This window comes from Pholcus phalangioides, unplaced genomic scaffold, assembly GCF_987345545.1.
Source record: "Pholcus phalangioides strain wild (caught in Gottingen) unplaced genomic scaffold, Ppha-v1.0 ptg000009l_1, whole genome shotgun sequence".
Classification (NCBI taxonomy): Eukaryota; Metazoa; Arthropoda; class Arachnida; order Araneae; family Pholcidae; genus Pholcus; species Pholcus phalangioides.
In genome coordinates, this window is record NW_028301602.1 from 7,364,355 (window position 1) to 7,378,597 (window position 14,243).

The following is a 14,243-nucleotide window of genomic DNA, read 5'->3' on the forward strand; positions in this document are numbered from 1 at the left end:
GCGAGTTCGATACCCGGTTCGTCCTTGTCAAAAAACTTTCCTGACACAGGGGAGCAACAAAAATGGCGACATGACCGCAGAAAAAAATGCTACCGCAGGGAGTCCCCCATCGAGGGTTTAGCGCACTAACCTCTCGATGAGTATAAAAGCAAGCCTGTCGTTCTGAATCGGCAATAAATCGTAGGTCTAATTAGCCCCCGTGTGCAGAAATGGCCGTGGTGCGACAAAAATGATCAAATGAACAACATAAATTTATCTCTTGCTTTTGAATAATGCACTTCAAACCTAATTTTAAGACTAATTCCTGGAACAAGCATATTAACATACTCAAACTTTCAAAAATTTCACGTACTGACAACTTAGGAAGCACAATATAAATACCTATGCCTTGAAAGAATGAATGGACGTCAGTAGTACAGTCAATTTCGAATTTATAACGAGAACTTTGGAATTTTCATTTAACATTAACAAAAATTAAAATATATTTACCTGTAACCATAAGTTTCGCTTGAGTCTCGCTAGAAACTAGCTCCCCCGTCAGACGGTGCCTTGTCTGGCAGCGATATGTCCAGGATGAGTCTTTCTCTTGAACATCATGGATCAAGAGCTCTCCGGATTTCAGAACAGCGTACGAACGAGCTGTTGAAAATCAACAATTCATCGTAATCCATGTCAATGGTATTCTTATTATCACAATGATAATTCCCAAAATTCGAATAAGCCGTCATAAAATTATCAATTAGACTAAAAATAATTAGTTAGAAAAATTGTAAAATATTAAATATTAAAAATATTTAATATTAAAAATATTTAATATTTTAAAAGTGTTTGTGGAGATTTTAATGACTAAGTCAGTGGTTCTTGTTCCTTTTTAGCCACGACCAAAAATAAAGGAAACGATCGACTTTACGACTCATCGGCCTATTTTTTGTTCAAAAATTATCATTCAATGAACCTGGTTGATAAATCATTTAATTTCCAAAATTAGTGAAACACGCCAATCCCTGATTTATTAACAGCAGGGCCAACAGTACCTGAGCCCCGAGAATCAAACTGAATTATTAAAAGTTTTTACTGATGCTGAAATTACTCCTTCCGCAAACTCTGATTTTTTTATTAATTCTGAAATTATTTCTCTCACTAATGTTAAAATATTTTTCGTATATATTTGAATTGTGTACCGTATTTCTTTCATTAATTAAAAATCCCCATCAATTCTGAATTTACATTTCTTTTAAATCCCCATCAATTCTGAATTTACATTTCTTTTAAATCCCCATCAATTCTGAATTTTCATGAAATTGGAATTCTCACAAAATCTAAACTTACAACAATATCCAAATTTTCACCATTTTTCAATTTTCATTCATTTCAAATCCTCATCAAGTCTAATTAGCAATTTTTGCTGAAGCAGACAGGGAATGATCTACATCTCTCTGGTGTGTTTTATTTAATGAATTTTGGATTTCGTTGTAAATTAACGACATTAATTTTCAAACTCTCACCAATTCTAAATTTCAGTTCATTTCAAATTTCATTAATTATAATTAAGCTAAACGACCCATAGTTTAAAAAAATCTGTGGAGTGAGTTAACAATATGAAAAATACAATCATTCTGTTTAAATATTAATTATATATTAAAAATATATATAATCATGTTTATTTGAAAGGGTAACACCTCCAATAATACGCATGATGTATGTTTTTTTTTTTTTTACATGTACTAGTTTCTCTTTAGAATTTTCTTTTGCAGTGATATACAGAGCTGTGGAGATATAACTCCGGTTCCTTCTTTGCCCTTTTTACTCATAATATTTCTAATCGCATTATCCGCAAAAAAGAAAGCGTAACCGGGAAAATGTAATCCCCGGAAAGGATTATGAAAATATTCCATTTTCTCAGGTGCTATGTAAAGATGTTAGAGGAGACGACTTTAGTTGTTCAGTAACGTAATGAAAAAGGATAAGGTTATTATTTGTAGCACAACTCAAGATCTATTCTTTCATTAAAAGTCACAATGTTTTTGCTGCTGCATATTTTTTTCCCTCAACTTATCCTTCTTGGTAATTATTTTGTAACAACCTGATCAAATAACATGATCAGTTTAATCGACAAGAATGTTTCCGCTAATTCTCGATAAAACAAATTTATAGAAGAACATTATTCCTTTGTTAATTACTTTTAATTATTAGTCTTATCTTAATTTTTTTTTTTTAGCAATGAATTATGGGACTTGAAACTGTTGGTAAATTACCGTATTTGAAGTTGACGGATTTTTGACCTCGGTAGGGGGTGCACAATCTTTTCAGTCCGTGGGCCAGATATGCAGCAATATTGTCACTCGCCGCCCTTTTACTTGCACATGTAGGGTGACTACTTTACCGCACACCAACTCCGGTCACATATCGCCATTCTGCAATTTCGGACTAGTGGATGGGTGGGAAATGAGGTGCTGAATGAAGGTGTCATTCATCGGAAGTCGCCACAGGATAGGTAGGTAAAGAACTTTTTTCTGATGTACTTTCCCGGATTCAAACCCGTGGATCTTGAAAGTAACCTTTATGGTGGAAGACGAAAATCTTGCCACTCCACCACTCGGGAGCATGTAAAGTGACTCTGTGACGATTGGTGAGGTGTATACGAAGCGACGAACATGACGCATTCCTTTATTTTGCATTAACATGCGAAACACACAACCCTTCGTGATGAAGGTTAAAATCGAACTCCCGAGAATGTCTTCTCTCTCGATACAACTTAAATCTCACGTGTCTCGTGAATAAAAGTATTACTGTACATCCTTGTTAACAGCTTGCCTGTTACATACTCCCCCTCTGGTTTCGCGGACGTCCCGGCAAGGAACCAGCAATAGGCGTTATGGGACGTTGTTCAGTGTTCTTGTTAGTTCCAACTTTGAGTGGTCGTCCCTTCTTTCGTGATGACACTACGGATACAGCATCCGGTTTCGCACATGGTGTGAGAGCAGAAGTACGATATACGCTGACAGAGACACCCGATTTGGCCGGATGAGTGACTATGTACCTCGTAGGCGATCTCTGGGCTAGCACAGGGTACGGTCCATCTCGTTGTGGCGTGAACTTTGTCGACCAGTTCTTCCTTCGAGAACTCTGTTTGGAACCGTTGTCAACATAACCTTTGCGTTCATCCCGTTTTTGTTCCACTTTCTGCTTCACAGAAACTCTTGTAAGGCTTTGCATGGGAGTCAACCTGTTTTCACGAATTCTTTGGGCATGGCTGCCACCTTCTGATCGACGCGCGTTAGGGTTTTGATCAGAATATTTAATGCTGCTCCCCTTGCATTTATCGTTCCCTTCTCTAGCACTGCTTATACTTGTTTGGGTCCTTGACTCATGGAAGCTATTGCTAGACGTTATTGTTTGGCTTGGCATTTTACAACGATGCAGTATGTGATAATATCCTGGTGATCCTGGACTGCGTCGCCCGGCACCGGAAAGTTCGACTCGTTCGTTTCTGCGGAAACGTAAGTCTAGTACTTGCCTGCCTGTCGGAGTAACTTGTGGTTGCCTTTGCACCGATTGGTGATGAAAGCTTCTTGCGGATCGGTGGATTTCGCTATGGACAGCAGGACGTGGATAGCCAGAAACACGACGTGGATAGTCACGGACGCGACCTGTTTGGTTCCTGAGACGTCTAAACTGATCCCACCGCTGACGTTCCGATGCCATATCACCATGGTGAACTTCGCCTTCGGGAGTGTCTCCTCCCCCTGGACTGAAAAAATGTTCATTCTTTTTCCACGACCTGTTCAGCACTTGTTTCCGTTGCTGTCCTTCAACTTGTTGTAGTTGGCAAGAATTCAAGTTAACATGCTCTACTACATGTTGAGCAGTTTTAATCGTAGACTCGTTCACAAAGTGGAATCGCTTCCGAGTATTTTCCCCGAAGAACCATTGCCTTCGCTTGAGATCCAACACGATACCAGCTTTCTCTAGAAAGTCGATTCCCAAAAGAGTTTTGTTACCGACGATTCCAGGAAGAACTATAAATTTCGTCCTTAGTCGCTTCCATTGGATGTTGACCAATACCGTTGTGGTCCACACATTCACCGTTGATTGCTGTCCGTTTGCAAGACGCATCTCGATAGTTTCCTGATGGAATTTGGCGTTTTGCTCTTTCAAAATACGATGCAGAGTATCACTTGCGATACAGTGCGTAGCACCGCTGTCGGCACAGGCAGTTCCCACTTTGCCATTTACATGAATTTTTAACAATGCTACGGGTTTTGTTACAGAAGAGCATAGATTCAGTTTCAACTGACCAAACTGAGCGGTTGTCGCTGTCATTTCGGGATTACAGGTCGGACACTGCGCTCTAATTACCCCCGGATATCCACATCCATAGCAGCTTAGAGGTCGCTGTTCATCCAGGCTGATCATGGGAAGTGTCTGTTCATCTGCACGAATCACTGGTTTTGATGACGTCCATTGATATTTCCTCGGTGTTTGCTTTCGACGACCCTCGACATCGTACTGCTGGTTGAATTTCTTTGTGAAAGTACTCCTGGCATCTTCATACGCGTCGAGTTTCTCCGCTAGTTCCGATGGGGAGATCAACATGGCCCATACATCGATGAAATGTTCTTTCACTTGTGGAGGGCACTTCTTCTTCATCTGATCAGCTATGACTAGATTAATCAAGTCCTCGAATGTTGTGACCTTAACTTCTGTTAACCACCCTTCAAGATACGTTTTCAACTCAAAATAAAAATCACGCCATGAACTCTCCGAGTTCTTCCGATGCTCTACAAAAAGCTGTCGAAATCTGTCCGCATGTAGCTTAAATCGCTTTAACAGCAGTTCCTTGACATACCGATAGTCCTTGAACTTCTCGTCAGGCTCCTTGGCACAGATCCTAGCCACCTCCTTCGGTAAGCTATTGATGAGATACGTAATCCACAATTCTTCCGGAATCTGGTGTAATGCCATGTGTCGTTCGAACAGGACCAGGAACAATGAAATGTCATCTGATGATTCAAAACGCGGAACCGACACTTGAAAGTCCAGATTTGTCACAGCCGGTCGAACGGAAGCTTGGCACTTCTCCGCTTCTATCCTCAGTCTCTCGAGTTTGAACTGCATTTCTACTCGCCGGTTCCTCTCTTCGGCATCTTCCCGTCGAATCCTCTCCTCTGTTTCTTCTCGTCGAATTCTTTCTTCTGCTTCTTCTTGTCGAATTCTCTCTTCTACGAGGGTCTGTAGCACTCCTTTTGCGAAGACCTCATCGTATTCTTTACTGGACGTAATCAGCTTCTTCAGCTCTATAACTTTCATCTCGGGTTCGGTAGGTTCACCCATCTCTTCGGCAAGGCGACGGAGTTCGTCTTTTCGATATTTCGCTAAGTAAGACATTTTCACTCACTTGCTACCTAATTAGGATGTCCGCTTAGCTAAAAACACTCACGCGTCTATTTTAAACGTTGGGCGCCAATGTGACGATTGGTGAGGTGTATACGAAGCGACGAACATGACGCATTCCTTTATTTTGCATTAACATGCGAAACACACAACCCTTCGTGATGAAGGTTAAAATCGAACTCCCGAGAATGTCTTCTCTCTCGATACAACTTCAATCTCACGTGTCTCGTGAATAAAAGTATTACTGTACATCCTTGTTAACAGCTTGCCTGTTACAACTCGTATTTTACGGGACATTTCCGTATATTTGGTCGTCCCAACTTATTCACATGAATTTTCCTGTTTTTTAATTATTTTCCACGAGGCTCCCTTGAATTTTTGAGAGCATTTATTAAGGCTATTTTCATGGCCTAAATTATTGCATTGAGGATTTTTTTGCCTGTAATATGTGACTATACACTTGATTTCAGAATTTTTATTTGGTCTACAATTCGCAACTCTTTTGCGGAAATTTGTAATTTTTTTAGTTGCCTTTTCCTGGGCAATAATTTCTGATAACCCGTGTGATTTCTCGTATTTTTATGAAAGAAATAAGGTCAGCGTTTGCATGCATCGTGCTGTGTGTATTGATACTTTTTTACCAAAACACCTCCCTTTCGCGGGCAGATTTTGACCCACAGACCGGAGGTTGTGACACCCTCCCCCCCCCCACCCAAAGTAGACTAATATAAATATATCGACCTTTTCATAATCGTTGCTACTTAATAATAGTAATAACAACGTGATCCACACGTATTCCCAAGGGATCAGTATGATCCGTCCAGGGAATTTTTTAGTGTTAGTAAGCATCCATGCCCGAACCGGGATTCGAACCCAGATCTGCACAGTGAGAAGCCAGTTCCCTAACCACTCGACTGCCAGGCGTCTCTTACTTTAACGTATTAATTTACTTTATTAACTATTAATACTTTAACGTATTAATTTATTTTGCTTTAAACGTATGTCTATGTTACGGTGAATGTGATAAATCGGTGATTATGAATTCCGCTTGTATCTCGCAGGGGACAGAATATGGACCATGTCTGGGGGGAGGGGGTGTTGGTGATTATGAATATGTAATTCTCAAATGAATTGGGTTAGTAAAACTTTACGATAAATATGGACGAGATCATGCGGAGATATCACATAAATTGAATCACTTATCAGTTTATAGTCGGTGATTATATGCATACCCACAGGGTTTTATCACATTTTTACCGTCACAACTATATCACATGATTTTTTTGCAGTTTACTGGATGCATTAATAGCTCCATGCGACTATCGCAATATCGACACATAATTCAAATATCTATAATAATTTATTTGTTTTTAAATATTCATTTCGAAAATCAATCGAAAATTTGTATTTTTTTATTTTTCTGACAGAAAAAATGATTACGATAATTATTTATCAAACTGAAATTAAAAATGATCCAAATAATAACAAAATATTGAGTGATCAATGCCATCAAATTTTAAATCAAAGTCCAATTTATTTTTCTCCCGTACTTTCCGTATTGGAGAAATACTTTAATTTTGAAAAATAATCCAGATTAAAAGTTTCCAAATTGTTCTGGAAATTTGCTATTTCGCTTCACAGATCCATAAAACAAAAACATATAGTTAAAATAGCATCTCTTTCAAAATTGAAGTATTTTAATTACTGTGAAAATAATGTTTTCTTCTTTGCAATTAATAAGAATTCCCTTTTTATTCATCCGTAAAAAAAGCGAAATTAAGATAAAATTTTTAAGAAAAAAAATGTTTTTTATTGTTTACGATTTAATAATTTACTACTTCTTAAGAAATGAAACTAAATAATGGAACTACTCTGGTTTTTACAATTGAAAAAAAAATGCTTTTAAAATAATAAGAATTTAAATAATCAAACAACATAGAAATATTTTTAATAAAACGAGATTTTTTCCCGCATTCGAAAGGAGAAAAAATTGAAATCTTCCAGGAATTTTTAAATCCATGAGAAACAAAAAAAATCCACGTCATTATTATTATTATTATGAGTGATAAATGATAGCTCGAAGCAGATATAGAAAATTTTAATCCCATTCACCAAGACTCTTTAAATTTGTACTATTTTTGGCGTAATTATCTTAACCATGGATTATAATTAACAGGTTTTTTATTCTTCTAAATTTTAGTTCATACCTTCAAAAGTATTTTTCCGTAGAAAATAGAAAGGAGCAATGTTAGAATATCGTGAGATCGAGGATTTGAATAATAATGTTTAATATGCGTCATATTACCGGTTTTTTTTTCAGGATTACGATATATAAAATTATGAGATATTAGTAATAAGGAGATGAAAATACTATCACAGTTTACATTGGAGATTCACTGAAAAGTATAAAAAAATACTGTCAAATTATATAAATGACCTGAAGAAAATATTATACATATTTTTGTTATTGCAAATGATAATCACTTAATCTATATCGACGTTAAAAAATATAAACAAGGTGATCATGAAATAACTTTTTTTAAATACGAGCCCCTAAAGGCAACAAAAATCAACGAATTTCACTTTTTATAGCCCACATGCCCCACAACGATAAATGCACCTCCGGAGGGGGAGCCTCGGGCAAATCCCTCATCGGGGATCCTCCGTGTCCCTTGTCAATTATTCGAATTTCCGCGTGAGAAAAATGAGGTATTCGCCAAAGCGGCACCTGATATTTGTAAGAGCACCCATTATCTATGCACCCGAGGAAGCCGTCCGTGCCGTATTTGGCGGGCCCATGCGTTAAGGTTTTCAAAGGAATGGAACTAGGAAGGAACTAAGAAATTAGGAAGGTTTTTCCAAGAATCAAGCACTATCTTTCTTCTTCAATTCAGAAACAAACAAAATGAGTGGAACAACATTCAACGCCTGATCATAAATAAATACCCTTCTTGAAAACTACACCTTTATGATAATTTATAGATATTGAAAAGCTTTTCTGTTTGGAAAAGAATTGGTGTTCATTGAGGGATGGAGTGGTGACATTGTTGTAAACATACGCAAGGAACATAGACTAAAGATGCGGGCGCATGCGCCCTCATGTCCAAGTTTGAGAATTTCTGGCAACCCCACTTTTCAACGCTTTCTCTCTCATATTGATAATGTCGTTAAACACATACACACATTGGAACCCCCTGCTACTATTTATGAAACATAAAATAATACTAAACATCAGTCTGCTGAAGAAAAACCAGCTGAGCTGAATAAATCTTTTATTTCGGTGGTACGGAGAGTCCTTTTTTTTCCAGATGAAGGAGACGCATTCTCTTTTATTTCAAATGCACAGACCTGTCTGCACAAAGAATTTCGAAATCCGTGCGGAATGACAAAATAGCATCGCTCATAATCGGGGATTTGTTTTCTGCGCAGCAAAAATCTCTTTGTACACAGAAGCATTCTCTCAGCAGTCATTCCCAGACTTTAAATTTTATGCACCATGAAAAAATGGTGCTTTTCTTAGTTACTTTTGTCCATAACCAGGGTGAAAATAAAATTTTATTAGCAAAAATATGCCTTCTAAAATTTTAATTGAAAATAACTATACAAAATGCAGTATAGTGTTTGCCAATATGCATCTTGATGCGCGATATGCGTAATTCACGTACTAACATTTAATTTTACTCCTCAAAGTAAAAATACTCCTTCAAATTTTAGGTGATTTTTTTTTAATATGTATTTCTCAATGATAAAACAAAAATCACCCCTCTTTTTACCAAAATACCCTTAAAATTTTGGTGAGCAGTGAAACTACTCTTCAAAATTACATTTTTTGATAACACTGAACAGTATGTTACATGTTTTGGTATGTTACCTGTCCATCATTGAACTGGAACGTCTGCTATCCCTATCAAATCACAGTACGTTTATAATTGTGCGATTGAAATTGGTGATCGGTTTAGATTAACATATTGCATAAAAATACTATGGTAAAATATTAATAATTATCTTATGAGCAATAATAGTAGTAATGCTATGTTATAGTAGTAGTTATGAGCAATATTAGTTAAATTTATTGAGTTTACCTCGAATTTTTAACAGTTATTTGTTTAATCGGCTGGAGCTCTGCCAGCCCTACCCCGTTCTGAAGGCCATGCGGGGAAATCAATTGAATAGCTACTTCCACGATAAGATATTTCACAATAATTTACGACAATAAATATGTATATTAAGAGGTGGTAACGAAGCCCTCTTCTATTTTGCCCTGGGGCTGAGACGCTGTTTTCAGTAGACACACTTTTTTGGATAAAATAGAAAAAAAATTTGTTTGAGTTCCACAGAACAACCTCATTGTCATCAAGGGTTTCACGGCACAGTCTTACAACTATCAATTGTTCCAAGAAGAACTTTGCGTTGGAATCCCCGAGCTACACAAGCGCTGAAAGTTTGGCAAAGTTAAAAATCAAAAAATACTGCAAATGCCCTTATACCAACAAATTTAGCAATAACTTGTCCATTGCGCCGGCTTCCGAAAGAATCTACAATAATTTATATTGATGTTATTGTTCAGTAGAAATCCATATTTTTTTTGCTTGGAATACATCACTGAAATCAGCTTTTGTGAAGTTGACATCTACATTTTCAATTCAATTTTGCACTTCGCCAATCTCGCAGCGCTTGTAGCCAGCTCTATCAAGTCTAGATACACTCATAGAGGTGTGGTGTCATATTCTAGGATTCCTTCCAATATGTTCCCAAAATATATATGTTCCCCAATCACCAATTCCGAATTTTCTTGAAATATCTAACTACTACACAAATGCTGATTTCAGTGATGTATATTCCAAACAAAAAGCTGAATTTCTCCTGAACCAGAACATCGATATGATTTATCTTAGACTCCTCCGAAAGCCGGTGCAATGGAAAAGTTCTTGATAAATTTGGACCGCGTATAGCTAGATATGGGTGCGGAATTCACGATTAAAATTTTTCGTGACATCAATTCGATTTTCAACTTCCTGAATCTTTCGGCTCTTGTTGTTCTTCAGTTAATCCAAGTATTTCAACGAAAAGTGTGTCAAGTTATAGAATTTTTTCTGCTCTTTCCAAATACGTGCTTAGTTTGCATGTGGATGTCTCGAAAACTTCGCGAATCAGTGTTGTTTCAGACTTGACGCATATTCATTCCATAATCGATTATCAAACATAACTCAAAAACCGTTCCTGATCGGACAAAGTTGGTAGGTTGTTGCACATGTTTTCCACTTGATCTCGTCTATCACCCCCAACTTTTCGTTCAGCAGAACTGGCCACATTCATCTTGTATACGTGTGTGTTTTAGTTTATGCATTGCAGAGTGCTTGGCTTGTTGAAAAATCATAATTGTAGTTAGAACGGCACTCGTAGCATCATAAACGTCGGCATAGACCAAGAGAAAGAGAATGGGGGTCTCGCCAAACATTTTTCGTACTCTAACTCGTCGGTAGATAATTCCCTGCGACAGTAATGTGCTCTCCATTGAATGCATGTTTCTTTGTCTGCGTCTGACGCCGGCGTTAATGACGCTACAGATGCCAATATAACGCCATTCATTGTTTTTCACTGTGCTAATCACTTTAAAATGAAAAAAGCGGGTGTTCTCATTCGAAATTTTCGAAAGTATTTTTGCTGTGGCCGTAACAACCAGAGCTACAGTTTTTCCTTCATTCTCATTGTTCAGCATATATTCTCAAACCTGTATTTCTCGAATTTCGTTCGCATTCGTCGACATTTGCGGCCGCTAGGAGCTACTCTATCAGCAACGTAATTTTATGAACATTCCATATATAAATCGGAACTGAAAATTTTTTAAAGAAGTTTGATAATAATCACAAAATTTATATACACATTTTTAATTAAAAAAGCTCACACATACCCGAATCAATCTATATTCAAATTTAAAGTTATGAAAACAATTTGAAAATCATTTCAACTCCAAATACTATTTCAGTGAACGCACATCATTTGCGAAATTGGAATTAAATCAATTCAATTTGTGATTAATGGGAAATAAATAATTGATTAACATAAAGGAAAACGAACGGTAAAATAAAAGAGTGAGCTAAAAGCTTCGGACTGATGTGATATGCCGTGTTGATAGAAATGTCAATATCAACTCCCCGTTCTCTGCAGCCTCTCGCTGACAGAATATCTATATAAATCCGAACTTCCAGCACGTGATTCTGTGTGCCCTAATACTGTCGATAAGAATCTTTCTCAATAAGGGAGTTATATATTTCCTAGAAAATACCCATTACTTAAAATCTGGACGATGTTGTGAGCTTTACCTCCCTTAAAATGAATCTAAAATACAGTATATTATGAAGAAATTAAAAATGTTGTTATTTAATGATTATTGAACTAGTTCGTTATTCCTTTTATGCACGCCATGCACTTTTTGCAGCTATGCACTGTGTAGCTTAATGGAAGAGCACTTCTCGGACTGTGAGTGGTTGATGGTTTGATTCCCTGCAGGGGCATTGAGGATTTTCTCTCCGAACTTCATCTCCATGTAGTAACCAGTCTTTCGTCGTGTAACAGCGGGAGAAAAACTCCCTACATCTTTTTTCAATACAAAATACTACTGCAAAAACTATGGTTTTTATCTATGAAGTCTTGATTCCTTCCTTGCTGACAGTCTGCCTGACGATCGTCTGATATTTTGGAAGAAGAGGAGAGCTCTAGCCAATCCAATAAATTATGAGCGAATGAGAAAACAGATTGGATAAGTGGAACTGGATCTCCACAGTCTTCATAATAAGAAAGACCGTCACATGGCCGGACATGTCAAAATACAGACGGTGAATACGCACCATTGTGAATGCCTCAAGGTATGATCATCCAAGCGATCATTCCCCCGAGTGGTACAATGGTAAGACGCTCGTTTTCCCCCATGGATATTACGTCAGGATCCGAACGGTTCGATCCGGTAACATTGAACATTGAAGGACCAGACACACCGCGCTTCCCATCTCAGAGAGGTATCGAAGCTTTCCCGGGGGATGGGTGTATCCGGGGAGAGAAAACAAGTTATTTACCTACCGAGAATTGACACCTTGGTAGGAAATTGCCATATGGTGATATGACCGGAAATGGTGTGAGATAAAGTAGTCACACACTCCTTCAACGACTAAGATCCAGTCATAGTCGTTGGATCAATACAGATTGACGATTTCCTTTTTTTTACAAATTATCATAATTGCAAATTAGCGATTCAATCTGGTGATCACACGAAGGTGAGGTTCCCCATATCGACGATTCAGATTGAAGATTTAATTTCACGAAAATTATTTCCTTCTAGTATTCGACATATATTTATGTTGAAAATTTAGATTGATGATTGCCGATTATTATGTATGATGATTATTTTATATTTCCGCTGCCTTATCAGAGATGGACATGTTGCCTTTGTTATTTAATAAAGCTTCCGGATACATTCATCCTTCGGAAACACTTTGATATCTCTCTGTTAGTTGTGAAACGAGGTGTGTTCTATCCTTCAGTGTTCAAAGATTCCTTGTTGGTGGCATCTATATATATAAAATTGATTGTCTGTGTGTGTGTGTGTTGTTTATACAAATCTACAATTTATATCGATCGTCACCAAATTTTGCATATATACCAAATGGGACCCGACTTGAACGATAGGTTACTTTAAAAGTTCGTGAGAGCAGGACAAATGCCCGAAATGGGAGGAAAAACTGTCGGGCAAAAATGGTTTTTTTTCCCTCAACAATCACTTTCGGAACGTTTACTTTGGTTACCGTGTTTCCCTTAAATGCGTTTTAGACTTTGTACATGATGTCAAAATTGTACATGCCTTTACAATGGTTTGTCACTTCTTTAACGCTGCCAGTATATTTCTGATAGTTTATGGCTTTATAATGGTTTGCCACTTTTCCAATCCTCCCAGTAATGAGGCTTTTTGAATAGACGTCAGAATCATCATCAGCATCAGTTTGTGGATCGGGCAAAGGATGTTCCCCCTTAGAAATCAGTGTTAAAATTGCCGATTCTAAAAAAAACTGTAGGGATGCGAAAATTTAGTGGGATTTTCCACCACATCAATAATTTTAAAAATTGAATTGAATTCTCGATTTTTGAAATATTGAGTTCGTTTAGCGATGTATATACGAAGTCCAGAAAATTAAATATTAAGTAATTAGCCGGGCCTACTTTTGAGTTGGATATCCAGGCAATAACATTGATTTCAATTTTTTATTTATATCTTCTCAACCTTTCTTTCAAACCGAGCACAACTCAGGTCTATCGCCATCTATGGGCTATTTACTACCTAGTGAATTTTGCTGGAAGTGTAACTGTGTGTACCTAACACTCTGAATGCGTATGTAGTGTTGTGTTTGATTTTTCAGTGCCTCCATCTATATTTCAGAAGTGAAGTTAGTGATGTGTTGTGACTAAATTGCATTTGTGCTGTTTTTAGATCTGTTGCTCTGTGTGGCGAGACTTTATAAAGGGGAGATCGGCTCGCATTCGAACATTGACCTTCTCAAGCATGAAAATTAATATCTCCGTATTGTCTTTTAATATTCAACTGCATAAATTGATATAGTTTAGATGTTTTAAAATTAATTATGGGCGTAAATTACGTCGAAGAAATTCTTCCTTTTCATCGAAGAAATTCTCTAAAAACCTTTGACTAAGCACTTTTTTTTGAAGCAGAAACAGGCAGATGGATAACTTGAAGTTCAGGGGGGCGAAGATCGAAATACCTAGCGTCCCTTGAAAAAAAAATGAAAAAAATCATTTTTACTTTTCTTTAAAATCTAAATTTGTTTCTTTCATGAGTGCGC

At 37.2% G+C, this 14,243-nt stretch overlaps 1 protein-coding gene across 3 annotated transcripts in view; it reads right to left on the reverse strand.

The window, feature by feature from the left end:
* The window catches only part of LOC149081684 (cell adhesion molecule Dscam1-like), a 174,460-nt gene that overhangs the window by 68,823 nt on the left and 91,394 nt on the right, over positions 1–14,243 (reverse strand). For all 3 annotated transcript variants that reach the window (XR_016193327.1, XM_089237084.1, XM_089237085.1), the window contains exon 4: positions 490–639. Coding sequence is in view for 2 of the 3 variants with exons in the window: in XM_089237084.1 (XP_089093210.1) it covers positions 490–639 (150 nt within the window). In the remaining variant the exon portion in view is untranslated. The remainder of the gene's footprint in view (positions 1–489; positions 640–14,243) is intronic.